The sequence below is a fragment of the Serinus canaria genome, chromosome 6, assembly GCF_022539315.1.
Source record: "Serinus canaria isolate serCan28SL12 chromosome 6, serCan2020, whole genome shotgun sequence".
Lineage (NCBI taxonomy): Eukaryota > Metazoa > Chordata > Aves > Passeriformes > Fringillidae > Serinus > Serinus canaria.
The window spans coordinates 12,322,366-12,346,675 of NC_066320.1; the positions used below are offsets into that span (position 1 = coordinate 12,322,366).

Here is a 24,310-nt window from a genome sequence, read left to right on the forward strand (position 1 = left end):
GATTGAACTATCAAAATTTATTTTCTTTTTAATAATAGCTAATCGTGGCTTTTCAATTGGAATTGGTGATGTAACCCCTGGGCAGGGCCTGCTAAAAGCTAAGTATGAGCTCCTGAATGCTGGCTATAAGAAATGTGATGAGTATATTGAAGCTCTGAACACTGGCAAGCTACAGCAGCAGCCTGGTTGTACTGCTGAAGAGACACTAGAGGTAAAATTTTCAATTCAATTCACTATCCATTTGGAGTAGAGGCTTCACAAATATATTCTTGTACATTGCAAAGTCTACAGTTGTCTTCTGAAACCTAAGAATGCAAGCCAATACAGTCCCTAGGCATGTAGCTTGAACTGAGTCTGTACAGGCTTCAGATGTTTGTATGCATCTAAAAATGTTAGCTTAACACAGAACAGCTGAAATTCTCCAGGGTGTATTGGGGTGATACAAGAGAATAAAATTGCACAGGTAATTGAAATGGGGTTGATTACATTGATCAAGATTTTCGTGGTTGTCTTCCATGCAGCACAGTGTGACTTAGAGCTTAGTGCAATGCCCAATTTAGCTGATGTTTTGGATGCTGATAAGAGATTGTCGTGTTCTTGGATACCCCCTGCCTTATCCCAACAAAGACATTTTCTTCAGCAAACTGGAAGTTAGGCAAGCTGAAATTTAAAATTGTTTTAGCTGAAGCAACAACTGAGTTTCTTTGTCTTCACTGTGTTTGAATTCCCTTTTACTAATGAAGGTGTTGCTGGGAGTGATAGAGTTCTATTTGTGTAAGTGTTTTTTAGCAAATTCTGAACCTCTGAAATACTCTATTTCAGGCTTTAATCCTTAAAGAACTGTCTGTTATCAGAGATCATGCTGGCAGTGCCTGTCTCAGAGAACTGGACAAGAGTAACAGTCCCCTGATCATGGCTCTCTGTGGTTCTAAAGGTAGGGACAGCTGAACTTGGCATGTAGGTTGCTCACTCCTTCAGTTATGTGAAACTTATTTGTTCCATCTGTATAGCTTGTTTTATACTGTCAGTTGTGCAAGTTCATGTCATAGATGTTTCAAGTAGTTCAGTAAGTACAGGTTGGGTATGGTTAGTTCAAATCAAGCAGATGTTCTGATATTCTTGTGTCTTGATTTTTAGTACAAGTTGCAAAACATCTTGTTGTTCTTAAGCTTTAATCAGTAAAAAGTTTTCAGTTGTGTTTCTTCTTCAAGTATTTATATCACATGGAAAAATCAGCAGTAAATGATACATTCAGAATTGGAACTAACATTTCATAGAATCATGAAATTATTTGGAAGGGACCTTAAAGATCATCTAGTTCCATCCCCCATGGTGTGGGTTGGGCACCTTCTACCAAACCAGGATGGGGCATCCACAGCTTCTCTGAGCAACCTGTTCCAGTGCCTCACCACCTTCATTAGAAAGAGTTCATTCATTCACCTTCATTGCCCTCTGACAGTTAAAAGTAATTTCTCCTGTTCTGTCACTACATGCCCTTGCACAAAGTCCCTCTCTGTCTTTCTTGTAGCCCCTCTTTAGGTACTGGAAGGTGCTATAAGGTCTCAAATTCCTGTGTGAGTTTGTCTCCTTTAAGAATTTGAAGAAGTCACTTTTGCCTTTTTTGGCTGTCTAATAAATTGTGGAAAGTTGTAGAATTGTTGTGTTCTAAAGAAATACTGAAATCTAAGACAAAGAATATATTAAGTGTATAATTTTTGTGGGGTGTTGGGGAGGTATTGTTTGCAAACATATTCAGCATATAAGGCTTCTGAGTTAGTGACTTAATTCTTTTGGACTTAATTTGTTCTAGGAGTCCTGGTAGACACTGAACCCTTCATGAAAAGTATTGTTGAAGTATGTTTATTGAAGAAATTGTGAAGCAAAATACGTAGGTTAGGATCATGGGCTGTGTGAAAAACAATCCATGATACAACCCAGGATAATATAAGGACAGGAGCCAATTAATGGCATGAATGTCTATGACTCAAAGGAAAAAAAAAGAAAAATTTTTGGCTGTACCATAGACTTAAGTGCCAGCCTTTGCCTAAATGCTGAACTTAACAGGACGAGTAACAGAAAAGCTTCTCTAACTCTTGCACTTCTGTTTTGCTGAGCAGTTAGGAAGCTAAATAATTCACCTTCATGGAAGTCAAGGCAACTCATCAGGGAAGCAGTATATTCCTGATTTGTGAGTGAGGGCTTTCTTTTCCTATGTCTTTTCAGGCTCCTTCATTAACATATCCCAGATGATTGCTTGTGTAGGACAGCAGGCTATCAGTGGGTCCCGGGTTCCTGATGGGTTTGAGAACAGGTCCTTGCCTCACTTTGAGAAGCATTCTAAGGTAATTCTGGGTGTTTACAACAGTCTGTAAAGGAAAGTGAAACAAGTTTCCTTAAGCCTTTTTGAGGAGACTGCATGATGAAACATGTTGTCATGATATGCTGAAGGAAAAGGATCATACATGGTCAATGTAAAATGTTTTGTGTGATTTGGGAGTTAAAAACAGTGTTCTGAATTGCTGTAGGATGCTTAGTTAGCTTGACTTTTTACAACTAAGCCTTGCTTTGACCTTTCTAATTTTGTAAAATTAAAGTGAGGTGATTATACGATTTTGGTTCTCTTGAAACTCCTAAAAATAATTAGTTAAAAGTTTTTCACTGGTGTTACATTTGACTACACTAATACTTTCCAGGAAAACTGCTGAATGTGTGTTGGTGTCTTTATAAACAGGTGAGAACATGCCAGATAAATCATTCTGGTTTTTCTGTTTTTCCACCAGTATAGGTACCATGGGTTTACCATGGTGTTTCAAGTTTCGGTCCTACATGAAGCAATAATGACTCTAAACTAATCTCACTGAATTATATTGAGTGAATTAAAGTGCTATTTGAAATCTAATGAACACTAGCAAAGGTTCTAGGTATGAGCCTATAGTCTAGTTTTTGTGTTAGTCATCAGATGGTAGCTATGACACTTACACATCTGACTAAATGTTGAAATTTCAACTTCTGAGTTCTGTAATATACTGAATAAATAGAAAAAGAAACAATACTTAATGGTTTAGGGGAGAAGATAAAATGTAGTTCTAGCTTTTTTCCTGATTTAGAAAGTATTACCTGTTGTTAAATAACAATAAAAAGTGATTTTTGACTTGAAGGGATGCCTGCGTAAATTTCATTGGCAAGAACTTTCCTCAGGGGTAAGGGCAAACCATTCAAAAAAATTAATTGTATACATGTCTCCAGCTGTCTTTTTCCTGGCTTCCTAAGACTCCAGCAAATACCTTTGCACTACTATAGCAAAATGAGCATTCTTAATTGCAGTTTCAATTTGTGCAAGTTTAATGGAAGTGTTGGTGTAGTGTTGGGAAGGAATAGCTGGAAATGTGACAAGCTTTGTAGGAGGAAGGAGAAACTCTGGTAAATTTGTTTAGAATAACTAGGCAAGGATTTCTGAAACCTCAATTCATATGTAAAATACAAATATGGAACTTGAGAGCTAAGCAGACCTGAGGTCAATATCCTGTGTTGGTGGGGGTGTTGGCTAACTTTCAGAAAGCATTCCGATGACAATGCACCATGTTTGTCTGTAACATACAGAACATTCATTGCATTTTAACTGTGTATTTCACACTCTTCCCTGCAGCTCCCTGCAGCAAAAGGCTTTGTTGCGAACAGCTTCTATTCTGGGTTGACTCCCACTGAATTTTTTTTCCACACAATGGCTGGTCGAGAAGGTCTGGTTGATACAGCTGTAAAAACAGCTGAAACTGGGTATATGCAGGTAACTGTCAGCAGGACTGAGGGTTTTATCACTCTTGAAAGATGTGGATATTTCTCATGTGCAAGTCAAGGTGATGGATCGGGGAGGAGTGCAAACCTTGTGTGTTTTCAATGTAACAGAGTAATTTATACTGTGAAACACATGGCTTGGTCTGTTCTCCAGGAGATGGGGAGCTTGTAAATGAGACCTCAGCCTGTGGTACAATAACATGCTTGTATTAAGCTGTTTCCTCCTGAATAGGGGTAAAGTCCTTGTTCTGTGCAATTGTTGAGGACTACTTTTTTGACTAGTGTGTTCCTAAACCTGATGTGAGTGATGACAGAAATGCAGCTAAAGCTCCCTTTCAGTGTCTGCTCTCTCTAGATGAGAGGCACCTTGGCTAAATAGGCTTAGACTGGTTCTTTAAGATTTTTGTGTCTTTGGCTGTAAATAAATGTCCTTCCTAAAAGCTTTTTGCTGTTATGTGCAGTCTGAAGATTCCTGTTCCAACATTTAAGTAGTATTTACATGATAACCTTTTTCCCAGTATAACAGACAGTAGAAAAGCCAAGATAATTTGGGGCTGGGAGCACATCCCAAGATATACAAGTAATTGTACAAAGACAGAAAAAACCCACCTTTTGGGGTGGATGACTAATTAGGCCGTTTGTCTCCAAAATTAAGGGAATAATCTTGGCATTTTTTTTATGTTACTTTTTTTCTTACCAGTGAGAAAACAATACCAATTTGTGGTCTAGTTTAGGTGATCTAATTTGCTTTTATGGAACAATGGGGTCCATCTTTCAAGTAAAAATGTTTTTAACCTAAAATGTTTCGTAGTATGCTTTCTTTTTGGGAATGCAAAGGAATATGGTAGTTAAGAGATTTCACAATAAAAGGAGTTAATATAGGAGAAGCAGGTAATGTTGATAGAAGAATGGCTTTAGCAGGTGACCCCTTTGCTCAGGGAAAACAATTGTTGAGTGGTTCTGCTTTCATATACAAAAAGTATTGTATCCCTTGAAAAATAAATATGCTTGGAAGAATGAGTGTTATGTCAAAAAATCCACCCAAATAAATCCCTCAAACTACAATAGGTTTTTGCAGCTTAGCCTTAAGTCATTAGCTTTTCTATACAATGGAATTCTAAATGTGGAGTATTGTGTTGTTGCATGAAATTTTGTTGACTTTCATGTTCTGTGAAATGCACAGTAAAGCCTGAGGGGTAATGTATGATTTTAAGTAGGTTTTCATGCCTGCTTATCACTCTGTCAGATTTATTTCCCAAGTCTGGTTTCTGTATTGTACTTGTATTGCAAATCAACAACTGTTTTTAAAAAGATCCATTTTTTTTACTTTCCTTGTACTTTTTTTTCCCCTTCAGAGACGTCTGGTAAAATCCCTTGAAGATCTTTGTTCACAGTATGATTTAACAGTCAGAAGTTCTACTGGTGACATTATACAGTTCATTTATGGAGGAGATGGCTTGGATCCTGCAGCTATGGAAGGGAAGGATGAACCACTGGAATTCAAGAGAGTTCTAGACAATATCAGGGTAAGGATTGCTGAAATCCTTATTGAAAGAGTGAAAATACTGTTAAGCATGGAGAAGAAAGTAGTAAATAATGGGGAAAATGGTTTCACTGGAAGTATTTACTTTCAAACTGACTTTTTTGAATGGTTGTGGTCAGTCTTTCAGGATGTGTATTCTAAGAGTAATAGATATTTTTTCCAGTGGAACAGAGCAATTTGTTTACCGAGACCAAACTGTGTATAAGCTGTGAAAAGTAAAATTTATTTCTATGTCCTTGAACATAGTTTTGTGGCCTGATATCCAGCTCGGTAGATAAACTACTACAGGCTTATTTGGGCACTAGTTTGGTATATTGCACAGATTAGTTCTCTGTTAAATCAAGACATGGATGTTCCTTGAGTTGAACTGGACAGTGGTTGTTCAATAATATTGTCCTGTTTGAAGACTTGTATTGTTCAGTTTCGGTTTTGTGGTTGGTTGGTGTGTTATGACCCCCTTCCCCCAGAGAAAAGCCTTTTGCTGAAGTAACTTTAGAGTTCTGTAATAGGAGTGTAAAAAATGGTTAGAACTAGAAATGTCTGGATGTATACCTTCAGATTTGCAGAAATAAGTAGGAGTGGATGTGGTCCTTCTTTGCACAGTAGTCTAATATATAGTGTAGTAAACCAAAACCAACCAAAAAAACCCCTCATTAAACAATCTACAAAAAGACACAACCAGAAATAAACAGCCAGAAATAAAGAATGCTGTTATTCAGTTCTATGTATGTGTTCAGTGTCTTTGCAATGGAGTTTTTGTGCATGTGCTGTCTGTGGATAAGTCATGTTTTTTCCTGTGAAGGCTGTCTATCCATGCCGAAGTGAACCAGCCCTTAGCAAAAATGAATTGGTATTAACATCTGAGTCCATCATGAAGAAGAATGAATTTCTTTGCTGTCAAGACAGTTTTCTGCAGGTAATTATCTCACGTATCACACTGTGATTAACTTTGCCTTCGGATTTAAGCACAGGATTTTAGCCTGTCTGGAGACTGCTTACATGGCTTTTAAGGGTGAGTGAAGGTTCGCATGGCTGCTTATACTTTGAATTGTAAAACTGAATTTGTTTGAAAGAGCATTGGGCAATTTTAATATTTATGAGAGCAGCCACTCTCAAGACTTGCTTGAGAATCACTGATCAAAGTTGTAGAATTAACCTGTCTGTAGAATTAACCTTACATCCATATAAAGCTGTTATCTTCATGATCCTTCTGATTACTGGCAATGATGAAAGCAAATCCATTCGTGACCTATGTTTCAAGTGTTTCTTTTTAACAGATCAGAGTATTTCAGAGCACAAAGTAAACCTGAATTGCACTACCATTGATAGAGTCAAGTTATATCCATATTTAAAATATGCTGTAAATCTTAACTGCACATCTTAAGGCAAAGAAATCAAATAATTTAATATTAGAGTTGGTGGATAAAGCTGGTTTTTCTAGTATACGTATTTTAAATCATATAATGAAAGTTTAAATAATTGTTATTCATTTCAGAAGCACAGATATGGCTGCATCACCTTAGTGATAATTAGCTTAAGATTTTTTTAGTTTTAGATAGTTACATTTTCTTCTTTTCTTTTTTTTCTGTTCATCCTTGAAGACATTAACTGAGACAGGTTATGAAAAATATAATGAGGTAATCGTAGCATGTGTGTGCACTGTGTGAGCATTAATGTTAGTGCTTTTTAGCTAAAGATGTGTGTATAGTGCTAAATTGATTAGTATATATACCTTACTGCTTGTTAAATTGACATAGGTGTTCATCACAATGATTTAATTTTCTTAATATGAAAACTCTGACATGTTAATTAATACCCACTGCTAAATTCAAGGATTTTGAGGAAGCATTCTTTCAGTACTTGACACTTTTTCCTAAATGTCATTCTTTCAGTCTCTAGGGATATGAGCATGTTTTTCCGGTCTTTTCCTTTCCCTTCCTCCACTTTTCCATTCCACAACAGAGATGCTTCTTAGTGCTGTTATTTTAGTCAGTGGTTCCTGTAATGGTCTTATCCACTCCAGTCCAGAACACAGTGTGTCTAAATAGCCTTGTCCAAACAGGCAGCATTTTTTCTTCCTGCACTCTGCCCTTGCTGGAGGGAATTCAGTTGATTAGAAAACAGATTGTTGACTGGCACAGTAGTTACGTTCATGTTTAGATAACATATTTAGATATTTTAAGGTACAGGTGAAGGGAATTTTTTTTCCTTCTGATTAGAATTGGGGAAATCCTTGAAAACACTCACAATTAAAATTATTTTTTGAGATGATGGAATAGAAGTGCTGTGAATGTGGTGCAAAAATAGAAGCTCAGCACATAGCCACTCAGTGTTGCTATATGCAGAGTTGTCCTACTGGATCTACCTGAAGTGGAGCAGATTTTGGCTGAATCTTGTGGCATTGTCTGTTCCACTGTGCTTTCCCGTGGCTTCTTCACTGCAAAGACTGCCATGCAAGCAGTGCTTCTGGTGCACCCAACCTGGCTGCTGGGACACCTGATGCAAACCCTGAACTGCCCTTTTGCCTAAGCATCAAGGAGGAGCTGGCAAGGCCTGTGTTGAGCCACATCTTACTGAGCCTGTTTGGTGCCTCTTTGTTAATCTGGTCCAGACTAAGACTTTATGGATTTAGAAGTTGTGAAAAAATCAATGGTTTTTTGAGTCCACCCTGAAAGTTACGTTGCTGTGCTCATAGAGTAGTGTTGCACTAAAGATTATAAATCCAGAGAGAGAGAGAGAGAAAGAGAGGGTCAGCAAAGAGTGAGCTACATTTCATTCCATTTGTAGCAAAAATTAATCCGTAGTTTGGATGAAATGCCAACAGATGGCTGAAAGTTGAGAAGAGTAAGTAATTTCTTATTTTAGGTCTTCTGCATGAATAAAAGTTGACATTGAAAAATTAAGTTTTCAGATACCTATCTTCCACCTTTGCTGACTTTGCTGTATGGAAATATCATTTGATTATATGTTATTATATATGTTCTACCTTATTAAGAATTATATGTAATAATTGATTTATTGTGTTGGAGTTGTTTGGATTTTTTAAAGTACTTTGGAACTCAGGCACTGTCAGAGAAGACAAGTCTTCTGCAAGTCCTGCAACATTGCTTTTTTTATGCACGAGTAATAAAAAGATTCACCTCTCTAATTCCATATTATTGCCTAAACACTTACTTTAGAAAATAAATCACATTATAATTTTTTTGAAAATATGTTGGGGTCAAAAACCTTTAAAATGTCCAAATATATTATTTGTGAATAATGCTACTTACTGCAGGGCAGAAAAAAGGGGCAAAAACATAAAAATACATCCTGTCATCCAAGACGGGAAGCAACTTTGAAGCATCCATTCCAGCATTTCTGTTGTCTGTTGTTCTTTTGAACTCAGTTCTGGTATTCACAGAAAAAAAATGTACTTTCTGGAAATACCTTGAATGCCAGTAAGAATGTTGTTTTGAGAGAGAATTCTGTTAGAATGTAATAGAAATGTTTTCATAATGATTCTATAAAATCAGCTGTGGAAAAAAGGCAGTTCTTTGGATACTTAGTCATTTTTACAAGTAATTGTCAGTGCTCAGTTGACTGTGGTGGTTGCAAGGAGACCAGTATGTAGTGAAGAAGAGGTGATGCTGTGTAACCATCATTCTCGTTGTTAGGTAGGACTAATGGGGTAGAAAAGGTTTAAGAGGATTCTAAAAAAATCAAAGTATTTGTTTCTTTATGGAGGCTGTCCTAAATCATGGTTGAAATAGATGGGAAGGATTTACTCTTGCTTTTTGTTTATATTTTGGTTTTGACAACCTTGTGTTATGGTAATGACTTGCACCAAGTCCACATTTGTGGAAGAGTTTAATCATGGCTTTGCATTTAATGACTTCTCTTGTACATGTGTATGTCCAATGTAGAATGACCAAATGATCGTTTATAGAATAAATTTCTCTAACAGTATTTTTTCAGTTTATGTTCCACTAAAGACTATCTTTTGGGTAAGCCTGGTAAGAGAGTTAAAGGTCTGTGTAGTATGACTTGTTAAATGCAATTGTCTTCAATATCTTTCCACTGCTTAGAGAAGTTATTTGAATCTTATTAGGTAAAGACTGACATGTAAAAAGTAGTTTTCAAGTTTTTTCTCAGAATAAAGCGCACCTCAAATCTGAGATGTATCCAGCAGTTATACTTTATATACTTCCTCTCTTGCCACAGTCTTTCCATTTTGACTATTTTGAATAGTGAGGAATGACTGAGAATGTATTTGTCAGTATTGCCAAAAAACAGGAATTTTGAATTGGGTTTTTTTTAGTTTTTAACTCACTTTGACTAAGTGGTGGGTAGGAAGGGTCAACCCAAGTCAGGTATCTTCACCTGTCAGTGTGTTCTCAGGAAGGATGCTTTTATTCAGCATGGACCACAGTCCTCATGTGCTGCTACTGATTTGTGGCTACACCAAAGTGGGTCTGGATTGCTAAACTCTAATGTATGTGTTTGTCTAAATTTTGATGTTCCTATCTTCATACTGTGCATTATTAATTTATTGTAAATATTTGGAGCTTAAAGTAAATAACTTACTGTTCAAGACTTCTGTCTTTGCTTACTGTGGTTTTAATGTGATTTCAGGAAATTAAAAAGTTCATCAAAGGTGTTTCGGAGAAGATAAAGAAAACTAGGGACAAGTATGGAATTAATGACAATGGCACAACAGAGGTAAATAGTTTCAATTGTGTAATGATGTAGTTCTTTTCCATCTACATAAGTTGTTGCTTTTCCAACTATGCCGTTCTCTTTTCAGCCAAGAGTTTTGTATCAGTTGGATAGGATTACTCCGACACAACTAGAGAAGTTTCTAGAGACTTGTAGAGACAAATACATGAGGTGAGTGTTTACCCTGCTGTTTTCTCAGTGCTGCTGTTTTGTTGGTAACATCTGGGTGTATTTTGCTGTTTTTACTGTGTGAGTGTTGGTTTTGTTGTGAATGCAGTACAAAGAATTAGAAACAGTTGGCTCCAATGACATAAACATTGCAAGACAAAGGAATGATGAAAAAAAAACAAATCACTGTCTACAGGTGGGCTTGTTAAGGAAGAGTCTTGCACGAAAGTTCTAGAGATCTAACAGGTGGGATTTTTACATTTGTCTTGAGTCAAAATCGGATCCTTTCATTAACAAACTTTGGTATCATTTTAAGTTGTAAAAAAATTGCTTTGTTTTATTTTATATTTTTTCAGCATGCAAAGCTACCTGCTTGTGTTTAAGCATACCAACAAGCACAGTTTCAGCATTTAGCTACTCATTACTTATATCCACAGACTGTGTTTTGACAGCAGATTCTAGTAGAAGCCAAAAGAGGTAGGATTCAGAGTAAGGGAGGATATTGTTTAAACACTTCACATTCTTACACCCACTGCCAGACATGTTTCCTTTCTCCCCCTCTTACAGGAGGTTTTTGAAAACCTTCAATGAGTCCATGCAGAACAAAGTCTATATAGATGAGTTTCAAATTCCTATGAATCTTGATAGCCATTCTTGATCTACAGTCTCTGAGGAGTTATATCACACTTTGTTCGAAAATCTTCTTTGATCTACTGTGCACTCATAGGATCCTTTTGTTTGTTACTCTTGGTTTCTGCCAAGATAATGCTAGTGTGAGTGTTCTAATCTTTTTATCCATTGAGACTTATTTCATTTCCTTAGACTTGTCAGATTTGGACATTCACATGCAGCCATGGGCGATCTCTCCTTTGTGGCTTACCTGCATCAATTGTTTCCCAATGGTTTATTCTTCTAGAAAATTCATGTATATATTAAGTTCTTAACTCTTTTAAAGCAATTACCAGTTTTTGCTTTCCACCTGTTTTTGCTTTCCCTTACTAGGACTACTTGCTTACACTTGTCTTAAGTGTTTTTAGCATGAATTCTCTTTTACTGTAATAAGTAAATGGTAGCATATGGGATTTCCCTGAAGGGAGAAAGCATCAAACACTAGATCCAGCATAGGAGGAAGAAAACAAGCATTTTTTAATCTGCAATGGAAGTTATACTGAGGCTGTGGAAAGCTTATATAACAGGGCATCTTCTTGCTTTGTATGAGATCAGTCTTAAAGTATTGGTGACCTTTCAACCTCTCTCTTGTTTTTTTACTTACATAATAGATTAACAAACGTCTTGTATATCTACCAGAATGGTTTCTGTTGTTGTTTGCTTAGGATCTTATACCTTATTCAGTTCCATGTCTCTTTCTCTATTTTATTTATTAGGGCACAGATGGAGCCTGGGTCTGCAGTAGGAGCTCTTTGTGCACAGAGCATTGGTGAGCCTGGCACACAGATGACTTTGAAGACTTTCCATTTTGCTGGTGTTGCTTCAATGAACATTACTTTGGGTGTGCCAAGAATCAAAGAAATCATTAATGCTTCAAAGGCTATTAGGTACAAATATTGCTTTGATCTGTTGAGGTTTTTTTCCTTTGCCCAAGTGAATCCTGATGGGTAAATTTGCAATACATGATAGCATTTCCGTGTCCTGAGCAGTATACTAGACACCATTCAATGCAAATACTCAAACAACAAAAATCTGATGTCTGCCCAACTGTGATGCTTAAGCCCACAGAGAAAATCAAATTTTAAAAAGTGATTATTTGTTAAGTATAATATTTCCTGAGACTTGTTCACCTATTGTGAAGTACTCTGGTGCTTAGTAGTACTTGAGGCATACCTATTTCTAGGTATGCATGAAGCCACGCCTAAATAATACTAGAATAACATATGCCATGAAAACAGTCACTAGTATTTGTGTGTTTGCTTGTTTTTACCAGCCTGAAGTACCTGAATGGTAATTTTTCTTAAATACACCCGAAGAGCTCTATCTTACTAAATACTGCTCTAGATAAGCGAGAAATTCCCGAAAGCAGGCTGTAATTCAAGTTGCCATCTGTACCCTAGCTGAGCACTTTCATACCTGGGCTTTTGTGTGTGTGTGTGTTTATTCTTGTAGCACCCCTATTATAACAGCACAGTTGGACAAAGATGATGATCCTGATTTTGCCCGTCTGGTTAAAGGAAGAATTGAGAAAACTTTGTTAGGAGAGGTAAGAAATTGTATTGCTGCTAATGCTTTAAATGTATGCATTAGCCAATTGCAGTGGGGTTTTTTAGCCATTTATGCATGCTAATTGTTTTGTCCTTGTCTCTTAAAGATTTCTGAATATATTGAGGAAGTGTTTCTTCCAGATGACTGTTTCATCCTAGTGAAGCTGTCTTTAGAGCGCATTAGACTACTGAGATTAGAGGTGAGTTGTTCACTTCTTAGACAGATTATACCTTGGATATGTTACAAAAGGTCTCTTAATCCTGTGCTAGTAATCACACCAGGGGAAGCTAAAAAAAAAAAAGGAAGTGAATGAAAGATGTTGTGTGGCTACATTACATCTGGAAGGGTCTCTTTTATTTTTTCCTTGCTTAGTGGATAATTTCTCCTTTATTTGGAAGTGAGAGAACATACATTTGTGTTTTCCTGGACACAGACATGCCATTTCTGTCCATTGGTTAATGTACAGGCTGGTACTCTCAGCATAGGATACTATTTCATGAATTTATAAAACTAATTTATAAGAGAGTATTTGGGGGTTTTTTCCTTACTTTTTTCCTTTTTATCATCTGTTGATGATGGCTCCATTTATTTGAGCATGTTGATACCTGCTGCGCTAACCCTGGTGTTTGCTGGTTGTCTTTCGGCACAGGTGAATGCCGAGACTGTGCGCTACTCGATTTGCGTCTCTAAACTCCGAGTGAAGCCTGGGGATGTTGCTGTCCATGGAGAAGCAGTTGTGTGTGTGACCCCTCGTGAAAACAGCAAGAGTTCCATGTATTATGTATTGCAGTCCCTCAAGGAAGAGCTACCAAAGGTACAAGCCAAGGCTGTCTCACACTTTTGTGGGAGGAAATCAGTAGTAATAATTTGTTCCATGGTGGCAAGATGAAATAATTCTTGTCAGTATTGACAGTGACGATAGACTGGATCAGTAATTTTTAGACTGTGATGGTACTGCCTTGCTGTTGAAACGAAGCCATCCTTTACTAATATTTGAAAATAAAGTGAAAGCTTTGATATTTCCCTTACAACCTTTATTGAAGCACTCCAAGTGCAGCAGTTGTATGAAATAGTTACATCTGCTTTCAGCTGTATCTTAAATTGAACCACATGACAGTATCTGGCATTTCTTCAGCTTACTGTGAGGAGACTCTCTACTCTGGATTTTAAAAACAGACATAAGGGAACCTTTACTGTTAGCAATTTGCCCTTTCATTTGTATAGGTCTGTCACCATTCAGACACACAAACCAGAGTGTGGGAATGTCTGACATGAAACATAAAATGTAGCTAGTGTGTAAGGTTTATACTACAGTGTCAGTTCCGCACTAGTGTATTTAAGAGCAAGAAATCTTCCTCATATGTGTTTTGAGTGAGCTTTTACTCCATGTACTAGACCTTCTCAATAGGTTTGAATGCTGGCAAGTGTTACCCTTTTATACTGTGTTACTGTATTCATCAAAATTACTAGGGCTTCTTTTTTATGTGAAGGTTGTAGTGCAAGGCATACCAGAGGTTTCCCGAGCTGTCATTCATGTTGATGAACAAAGTGGAAAGGAAAAATACAAGCTTCTGGTTGAAGGTGATAATCTACGAGCTGTTATGGCTACTCATGGAGTGAAAGGAACAAAAACATCCTCCAACAACACTTATGAGGTAATGTCTAAATGGGTGCTGTGGGGTTTTCCCCACAGCATCTTTATTACCAGTGCTTGTTTGTGCTCAGATGCAGCAGTTGATATAGAATGAAGCCTGATTCCACTAATACATGTCAGAATGCATTAACACGGGATGATATCACTGTTCACCACAGAGAAGCTGTTTCTATATATAGTTTTCAACTGGAGAAGTTAAAAGGGTAGTCATAGAAATGGAATATCAATATGCAATCAGATAGCATTTATTCCAGGAATATGCTTGCTCCAAGCACTTGGTTCTTCATGCATGTGACATGCAACAGTCATGTAACAATCTCTTGTGCAGGTAGAGAAAACTCTGGGAATTGAAGCTGCTCGGACAACCATTATCAATGAGATTCAGTACACGATGGTCAACCATGGCATGAGCATTGACAGGAGACATGTCATGTTATTGTCTGATCTAATGACTTACAAGGTTTGTACTATGGCTTTTCTAAATTTTACTTTGGCCTGTTTAAACAAATTAATTTTATCGTGTTTGAGAAGGGTGGATGAGCTCAGGAGATGGAAATTCATTCTGGGCTTAAGAAATTCCCAGTTGTACTGACCTAATACTGTTATCTATATTTTACACAAAATGCTTCATTACTCTAGTTCTTAGGGGGAGGGCAGATCTATTTTGACTGAAAACAAATTGATGTAATGAGTAGGGAATGATAATTTCATATTGAAAATGGAAATCCTAAACATGATGGTGTGAAAAAACAACTGTTTGGGTAGCCATGCATGCAGTTTAAGGCTTGCTGTGCAGAAAAGCCCATGGGGAGTGGTTTGTAACAGCTGCACCATATGTGAGAGGCAAAGGATACAGACATTACAGATAGAATCAGCTGACAAGAACAGTTTTACACAACATGTTAGTACAAAATCATCTGCTCTTACTGATTGATTTTCTTTCTTTTACCTCCAATATGGTTTTTAGAGTTGAGTACACTTAGTGAAGTAAGATTTTTGCAGTTTGCCTTCCAGAGTGCAAGGGTTTAATTTGTGTGAAATAGATGGAGTTCTGATTTGTTCCCAAACTACAGAGCTTTGTTGTACTGAGCAGCCGCAGTCCCCAGGGCTGTGACCCTGTGAAGTTGCAGCACAGCAGTAGAAAAGGGCATCAGAGTGCCATGTTTTAAACTTGGTGGCCTCCTACCATGTGTACTTTTGCCTGTTCTGACTTAGGCTTCTATGTGTAACCTGGTATAATCAGGATGTTTCTAAGAAATAAGAAACAAACCAAGTTAGTTTAAAAAGCTCATTACCTTTTTCTCTGGAGAGTGAAAAGAAATGAAGATTTAGCATCTTCTGTAGTCTCCTGGCAGCTGAGGTCAGATTTATCTATAGATAATAGGCAGTAGATGCAGCATAATGTTCTCAGACCCCACTGAAGTTGGTAGCTCAGCAGCCAGTTTATAATTGTGGGGTTTTTTTCACATGGCCATGTTTCTTTCAATTTGTTCAATACTCAAGATCTATTCAAGAGCTATTAGCCATTTATACTAGCTTATATTGTGTATGAAGTATGACTTTTGTTTTATGTAAATATTCGTTACTACCAAACTATTAACCTTCAGGATGTACAACTGTAAATCAGTGTATTATGACAATACTGTATTGTAGATAGTATATTTATTTATTTATTTACTCAGGCTTACTCTTGGGGTTTTTCCATCAATCAAGGGTGAAGTTCTGGGTATTACCAGGTTTGGACTGGCAAAAATGAAGGAAAGTGTGTTGATGCTGGCTTCTTTTGAAAAGACTGCAGACCATCTTTTTGATGCTGCCTACTTTGGACAGAAGGATTCTGTTTGTGGTAGGTATTGCAAAGTCTGTTACAGTTTGTGGTCCTTACCCAGCATCTGTGAAACCTCTTCAAAGCATTGGAGTTTTGTCTTTGTTAAGCTTCCTTATGGTATGGCAAAAACTCAAGACTAAGTTCAGGCTTGAGGCTAATTCATTCTAGAAGTCCTAGAAGTTTGTTGTGTTTCTCTGCTTCTCATCTCAGACTGAGATCTTGAAGGCAGTTGGATATTTTTTGGATGTTTCTTAACGTAGACTTTGAGTAATTTGGTTTTACTTATCAGCTTCAGTGAAATACTAGGGAATTTGTCTCACTATCAATAGTTCTGTTTTTTTAATTATGAAAGCTTGTTTATTTTCAACACATAGAGCTGTTAAATAAATCTAGAACCTCACTCAGTATTTAGGTTTCATTTTCATTCCTGCTAAGAAGTAGGGAAACAGGTATATCTCAGCCTAGCTGAAGATTATACTCTTACCTGATTGCTTAGCATTTAGCACTTGTACCTTGAAATAAGCAGAAAGGCCAAGTTCTTGATGTCTTCATTTAGTTGTAATCTAAATAGATGAAAATTGTGCGTCTTCTGTTTTTTAATCAGAAGTCTTGTTTATCAGTGTTCACTTCATTAACAGCAGACAAGATACTTGTCAGAAATTTATTTTTAAATGTATCTGTTCCTGAGTTTTAAATTTAAGTATGTTAGCAGCCACTGAATCATCTTAGTGAGTTCGTGAAAGAATCTGGTAAATTTTGAAAATACATGGCTACATATGCACAAGTGTATGCATGCCCACATACATACAGCAAACAAAACCCAGTCAATGAGTTTTCTGGCCTTCTCTTTTTCTCTTTCTTTTGTATTTTTGCAATGTGCTCAAATATTTGGAATTGAAATAATGTTGGGTTTTTGTAATGCCTTTGCCCCCATTCTTTGCAGATATTCTTCTCCTTTAAGCTACATATATTTTGGGACTGAATTGTTAAAAAATCTGTCTAATAGGTTAAATGGAAAAAAGAAGTAAAGCAGGTTTTACTCTTTTCAAGATCTGTTTATGCAATGCCTGCTGTCCTGGAGCTGGAATTGGGAGTTTCTGGGGACTAATGAAATATAGAAATATTATGCAAAAGTTAATTAGTTAACTAGATATACTTGTGTGTATATCTAGGTGGTCTTAGTGTAGCCAGTTTCAAACAGTGCTTTGTGCACAGTATTTTTTGAATTTTCATTAGTATACATTCAAATTGTGAATCAAGTCAGAATTTTAAGCAAATTTATTTCATCCTTTCTGCATTCAAATGTACAGCTGTTTATTGTTACCTTCTTAAACGTTTATATGAAGGACAATCTAGTTATACCCCTGAGAATGTGCAAAAATGTCATTTAGATCATAACAGCATGCTGAGAGAAACACTGATATCTGAGAGCTTGCTTTGAGTGTGGAACGTTCTTTGGAAAAGTCGTGCACATTGGTAGAATATAAATGTGTCAGCGCATTGCAGTGGAAATGTTATAACCATCAAAAATCATTGGGAGAGACTCAATCTTTCACTTCAAAACAAGTACTTTTTGAGTGGTGAAAATGCCAGGAGCGTTACAGCTCAAGTAGTTCTGTGCCTTTCTCACTGGCAACTTGGGGAGGTTTCCAGGGAACCCTGCCAGGTTTGACTGAAGCCTTAGCACTGAGTCAGAGAATGAGCATGAAGTAAGCTTGCCTTACATCTTCTGCTATGGCCACTGCATGGGACATGTCTTCTCTAAAAACAAACCTTCTGAAGGGCTTTCATCCCTGGAGAAGATGTTTAGGTTAGGTTGAGTTTTTCCTGTAGAATTTAACACAGTGTAAGTAACGTACTAGTCTGATGACCATAACATTTTACTTTGTCTTTTGAAGAGGCCTTGGTTCTTGTATGTGACAATGTTTTGTAGGCAACACAAAACAGAATGGGCAAATGAAAGTAGTTTCGTAAATCCTTATGTTCAAATGTTCACTGTGTTTCTTTGGTTTTTTTCTAGGTGTTTCTGAGTGCATCATCATGGGAATTCCAATGAATATTGGAACAGGTCTCTTTAAACTGTTACACAAAGCAGACAAAGAATCAACCCCTCCTAGGCGGCCTCTGATATTTGATCATAATGAATTTCATATTCCCATTGTTACATAGCACTTGGACAGAAAACAAGGTAGCAAACCAAGAAATAGTAAGCAAACATTATTTAAATTAAGCAAAGTTTATTATCGGTTCTATGTGTCTCAACAGAAGTGAATTGGTAAGTGAAATTATATCAAAAGAATTGCCCAATTGTTCACCACCTGTGGCTAGTAAAGACCCTGAAAGGAGGTAGTACACCAGAGAGTGGAAAAAAATTTTAAGTGGATTTCACCTGATTTTCTTTTTCATGTGATAGTGTTAACTTTTTCTATTACCTTTAGTGGGTGCAAGCTGTTATTAACACAGTATTTATTTAACGTGTATTCAGATTTTACCTTATAAAAAAAAAAAAAAGCAGGAGAGTTCTGTGAGCTTGCCCAGAATGCTTTCAGAAATGTCCTTTCAAGCAGGAGCTGCAGAGGTCAGTCTACAGCTTCTAAAAACAGGAACTTCAGAAAGCTGGAACTGAGTCTGTGATTAATTCATCGTGAGTTCAGGAGCACTAGTCAAAGTGTTTGAAATATTTCTCTTTGCTTTGGTAGTTTAAATGGGTGTTTCTTCATCCTGAGTTATTATCCAGTAAATTATTTTCCTCCCCAGGATTCTGTTTTGGGACCATATCTACAAGAAGCTGTACATTGTAGAGGCTGCTAAATTCTGAGAAGACTGTTGTAAGAATATTGCAAGTTACAGATAGCTTTTCATATGACAGCAACTGTCTTAGCTGCTGGAATCAGTAACTTAGAGCAGTCCTAGTTTTGGGAAGGTTTCCTAATTGAGCAGGATCATGTGAGCAACCTACTTTGATTTTATTATTTAAAATAGAAATTTAAGGGGTGCTGTTTTTATGCATTGCCATGAAATAATTGGCAAGTATTCTTAGCTGTAGTCCACTGACGAAGTTATCAGAATGAATATAGATCTCAAATCATTTCAGTGTACTATATTTAAATGTGCAGTGGGGCTATGGAGGGAAAGTATCTTAGTGTTTTCTCAGCAGTGTTTGGATACTCAGTGTGCTCATGACATGGGTCTAGGTTGGAGAGAAATGAAGTAGAGGAAGAAGCTGAAGTTGTCCCCTTAGAAAGAAAAAGCAGGCTGCTGAGTATTCTAGCACTTGAAAATGAAGAAGTTTGTGCTGCACTTTGTCTTTATGTCCACCAAAAGTGTAAGGCTACATGCAGAGACTGTGCATGTATTGGTTTAAGTCTTCAGGTGCCACTGTCTGTTTTTTAATTCATCCTCCATGCAGACAAGATCTCATACAAAATTCAACACAGCTATTCTCAAATTATTTTGTGTTTTTGGTGTGATGCTAAGATCTACATTTGCCTAGATTTTGGCAGGGTGAAAATGGAGAATGTAGTACATTTATTATCTGCTCTAAAAGTTACATATATTTTGCTATCTTTGTTTTAGCAATAGAAATTTCAGAATAAATTAAAGTTTTCTTTGTGATCTCAGTGAGATTGCCACTTACTCATTTGTCTATTTCTTTGTCTAGATATAAATTTAACATGGGTAAGGGCTTCACGGAGAGAAAGCCCATAAACATTTCCTGTGGTTAAGTACTTTGTTTTATCAGGGGAAATTCTACTGGTAGTGCTTGACATTTTTGTGAATAAAGACTCTTTTCAATATGTAAATGGGTGGAGTTTGTACTGGAACAAATAACCATGTCTTTCATTTTTCCGTTTTTTGGGTGGTTGGGTTTTTTATTTGGTTGGTTTTGGTTTTTGGGTTTTGTTGGTAGGTTGGTTGATTTGGTGGGGTGGAGGTTTTGTTTGGTTTGCTTTTGGGTTTTCGTAAATATAGAAAAATGAGCTATTTAAATGCTGAGTTCACTCTCTTGTATGTTTAAAAATTAAGACTAAAATTACATCTTTTATAGTTGTCTTAAATATGACAATAAAAAGAGGCAGAGGTAAAGAAAGTGTGAACCTTGTGTTTATTTATGGGTGTATTGTATTTCTGCATAATTTATGGATAAGCTGACGTCCATTTCTTTCTGTAGTTAGTAAGACAAAAGAGAATTATTCAGCTTCAATCTCAGGTATTTACAATGTAAATGAATAAGTAATATAAAACCTATCTTGCTTAAAGCCACTCTGTCTTGTCCTTAGAGTATCCTCTGAGCCTCATGAGTGTTTCAACCAAAAATAGATTGTTTACAAGAGCACTCTGAATTAGTAACCATTGTTTGAGCTCTCTGTACAGTCAGTAAACAAATTAGCTGTTGGATTTCACTCATAAGCTGCTTTTTTAAGCATCAGTATTAACAGTCAAGAAATGGAACTTTGGAATATTAAAATTTACATTTTGATTCAAATTTTTAGCTTTAGTTTGGGTTTAATTTTTTAAAAATAAACACTATTTTTCACATTTTTCCTCTCTTTTCCAGTTAATGTGCTAATTGAAGTTAAGTGTAAGTTTTCAAGAAATAAATTTGTTTTTGAATATCCATATGCTGCTTTCATTTTTTCCGTCTGTTTTAAAACATATTTAGACTTGTTAATAAATGAAGTACTTTCTTGGTGTGTTTATCAGGAAATTACTTCACAAACATCTCTTATCTGCAGAGAGAGAAGAAAACAGCTGTGTGTGCTAAATAGGTTTTCTGTTATGAGTATGGGAATTTGGAAGTAAATCCAGAACTGTGCTGCTTTGGTCCATAACTTGAAGAAATTTAGTATAGAATGCTATTGCCTTTTTTGCTTATCTATGCTTAAAGGAAAAAGCTAAGGAAAGCATTTGAATGCTGTGTTTTATAAATTAACTACAAGAAGAAAAAAATTGACTGTTTCAGGACAGACTCTTTGATGTCTGAGCATTTGTCACTGTTTGAGTTGAACTTGAAGGAATCATTGCAACAGGAATGCCTCAGTTTTGTATCACTGTGCCTGTAGACAGCAATGTCTTTAGAAACCCATAGCAAACAGGATACAGATTTTCATAGTTTTTGCATATTTGCCTAAATTATTCTGTGCAGGTAACTAACCTGTCCTCAAAGTCATTGACTAAGCTTTGTATTCAGACCTAGGAACGTCTGTTGGTAACTGAATATGTTCAAAAAAACCCCAAAACAATTGGCTTATTATTATATTGTCTAAAACCAGAAAAACAGAAAAACTAAAAGGGAACAAATTAAAAGATATGTTAATATTTTAATGCACCATAACTTATCAGGTTAATATTTGGATGTGATGATGGTACTGATATAAATGCATAGCAAATTTCTCTTGAAGAATGAGTACCAAAATCTCACAGGCCAATCCGGAAGACTCATAGAGAACAAACAAGCCCTGCTACTTTTGTGTTTCAGGGCTTTTGAAAATGAATCTAAGTTTCTTGTGACTGATAAAATGAAAATTGTATAACATTACTTCTAATGGAATTAGATCATACCATCATCTTCCACTAGAGAGCAGCATTTTCTTTTGAGGAAGGAGGTATTGGGTAGCTTTGTTATATTTTCTGTTGGAAATGGGGGTTTTTTTGCAATATCAGGACTGAAATGTAACTATGAGAGGGAAAGTTATCTGTTAAAATTATGTACATAAGGAAGGAGATGAAGGGACTGTGTTTTCATAAGAGGGAGAGAGCAGAGTCCACATATGCTTTTTCATTAATTAGTAAAATTTTCACTTTCACAATATTTGTCTATCTGGCTTAAAAAACAAACAACCAAAAAGCAGTACTTCAGTAAAGGCTTTAGTCATTCCCAAAAGAGTGTTTTGAGCTACTCCTGGAAAGTGATAGAACAGGAATCTGCAGTGAGTGGGGACATGTCTTTTGCAGGAGCATTTTCCATGCAGCCATGATTGTTCCAGTCTGCATTCAGTCTCTCCAGGGGCACTGAAATGCAGCTCCCAGAGCTGCTCTGAAGTGTGAAGTTCTGGGAGCTGCCTTGGGAGTGTCTCACATCCTTCAGCTGCTGCACAACTCCAAGGCAAGGCTGCATTCAAGACATTTGAAGGTGATGCTATTGATCCAAGAGACCAATGGTTAGGGTTGAAAATAATATGAAACAGGTGGTCTTTGTGTATAGACAGCTGCAACCAGCAAGATTTATGGAAGATTACTTCCACTTGAATGTCTGAAAGCCAGGAGGGTGCCTGTAGTTTGTTAGTTCCTGTTGGATTTGTGAGAACCTGGCATTGGCTGGCTGTGCTTAGGGGTTCTGTGGGCCTTGAGCTGCTGGGCTACTGCATTGCTTTAACCACCACTGTGACTTCTGTGTGCATCAGATGCTAAAAGGTGTTTCTTCATCCAAAGGGTCTGTCCTGTGAGTCCAAGCCTTCAAGACCTGGAATAATTGCATGCTCCTTTTGGAAGCAAGGACAGTATGTAGGGCTGATGTTGTACAGGAATATGATGGTTTCTGCAGGTGTTGAGGATAGAGGGAAGAAAGCTGAAAAGACATGAAATGCAGAAATCAGCGAGTGTGTGTGGAAGCAGAGTAGAAATTCATGTCTGCTTGGGGAAGAAACAGAGATGGCAGCTGGGTAAAGTCACACACAGGTACTCATAATCTCTTTAAGGAGTCCTAGTGAAGTAATGGAAATAGTTGGGTAAAGGACAGGTATTTATTCATTCCTGATAACTAAGATTTTGTCATTTGTCCTGGGGATTGCTCTTAGTGGCTGTGACAAATGATAGTTAAATCATCATTAATTTTGTAGATGACTGTTATTAATGAGCAGTAACCCTGAATTAATTCCTTCAGGTATTGTATCTGTTTAGTTATAAAGCTCTTTCAACCAACTGTGCATAATTACAGCTGCTGAACTGTGATTGCTGCTGTTAAGTGTAAAAACTGCTGTTCCTGATGGGTTCTGATACAGCTCACGGGGAAGATTGTAACTATAATTAGCAGGCAAATAGGAATCTTTTCAGATGTGTTAATACCTGCAGTTAGATCAGAAATATTCCTGTAAAATCCTTAGCTGGGATATTTTTAATAATATGTAAGTCGTGCTACTAGAACAAGAGACAGAAATTACATCAGGTACTTTCAATTACAAATTACATCATTTCCTTTTGTGTGTCTCTTCCTAGAAGAGAGGTGACAACATGTACAAAGAGCAGACAGGTACTTCAGGGAAGTCTGTGAAGGAAAGCTGTTCTATGTATTCTGTGTTGCTGTTGATTGTAGCCCTATGGTGGCAGACACTCATTGCAAACTGTCCTTATTTTTATGTTTCAGAACCAGGTAGTGCAGAGGAATGGGTAAAAGAGGACAAGCAGGTGCTGTTCTCACAGTGGCTTTCAGGATCCACAGAAAGCTGTATCTTGAGGCGCATCCCTCAAGATTTCCTACCAAGTTCTCCTGCATAATAGAGGCGTTTTGTCAGGTGGAGACAGTGAAATGAAGCTGTTGCAAAAGCAGCAGGTACCTGGATTATTAACCACAGGCATATTTTTCTCCTTTTTGTGAAAGTGTAGGTTGCTTGCCTAGTCTTTTGATATGCATGACAATTTTCTCAGTGGGTATCCCTTTTATATGTTAAATTATATAGATTTTTAGGAGCAAAATAAAGAAAACTAATTGCCAAGAAATGCAAAAGCAATAGTGAAATTGTGCTGGTAAACTTCACAAGTCCCAGAAAATGCCAGAATTAGTTGTAAGACTTCAAAGTTACTTTTCTTGATTTATGATTCCAGGGTTCATTGGTTTCTGGGAATTAATTAGTGTGGTGTGATTCATCCTGATGTGTCACAGGGAGGGGATTCTTTGGCTCAGGTTGATTGACAGCATCCCCATGGTAAACTGCTGATGGTGTTTGGAGTGATGAGGATGGCTCTGGCCATGTCATGGTGCAGGCTTGAAGCAGGGACAGTGTGTGACTCATTTCTGTAGGGCACGCTGGGTAAGGGATCTCTTTCATGGGATGGAAGGACACACCTCACCCCTTACTCTGCCCTGATCCCTGCACTTTTCCAATTCAGTGATGCTGAAATGTCTGCTGTATGTGTAGGTACCTAGACAAACCCACACAGTAACCTGCTCCCTTACCCATATGCCGTTCTTCCAGATTTTCCATTCATGCAAATATTTTCCAGTTACATCAGAGACTTTCTTTAAACTTTTATTTTTTAGAAGATACATAGTTCTTCTGACTTATGCTACTGCTGTGCATTTTCTAGTTCCCTTTGCATTTATTTCTGTCTCCTTGTCCTTGTTTCTCCCACAGATTCCTCCCTTCTGGACCTGTAGTGACTGTCACTGCTGGTGACACTGCTTCCCTGCAGC

The 24,310-nt window shown here is 37.1% G+C and overlaps 1 protein-coding gene across 1 annotated transcript in view; it reads left to right on the forward strand.

Moving 5' to 3' along the window:
* POLR3A (RNA polymerase III subunit A) overlaps window positions 1-20,520 on the forward strand; it is a 33,424-nt gene extending 12,904 nt beyond the window's left edge. The window contains exons 16-31 of the mRNA XM_009087495.4: window positions 39-211; window positions 823-934; window positions 2,224-2,342; window positions 3,647-3,784; window positions 5,148-5,318; window positions 6,138-6,251; window positions 9,950-10,036; window positions 10,122-10,204; window positions 11,587-11,757; window positions 12,323-12,416; window positions 12,525-12,617; window positions 13,068-13,232; window positions 13,909-14,073; window positions 14,401-14,532; window positions 15,786-15,918; window positions 17,921-20,520. Of these exons, the coding sequence (XP_009085743.1) occupies window positions 39-211; window positions 823-934; window positions 2,224-2,342; window positions 3,647-3,784; window positions 5,148-5,318; window positions 6,138-6,251; window positions 9,950-10,036; window positions 10,122-10,204; window positions 11,587-11,757; window positions 12,323-12,416; window positions 12,525-12,617; window positions 13,068-13,232; window positions 13,909-14,073; window positions 14,401-14,532; window positions 15,786-15,918; window positions 17,921-18,069 (2,099 nt within the window). The 3' untranslated portion in view covers window positions 18,070-20,520. The remainder of the gene's footprint in view (window positions 1-38; window positions 212-822; window positions 935-2,223; window positions 2,343-3,646; window positions 3,785-5,147; window positions 5,319-6,137; window positions 6,252-9,949; window positions 10,037-10,121; window positions 10,205-11,586; window positions 11,758-12,322; window positions 12,417-12,524; window positions 12,618-13,067; window positions 13,233-13,908; window positions 14,074-14,400; window positions 14,533-15,785; window positions 15,919-17,920) is intronic.
* The last annotated feature ends 3,790 nt before the right edge of the window (window positions 20,521-24,310 follow it).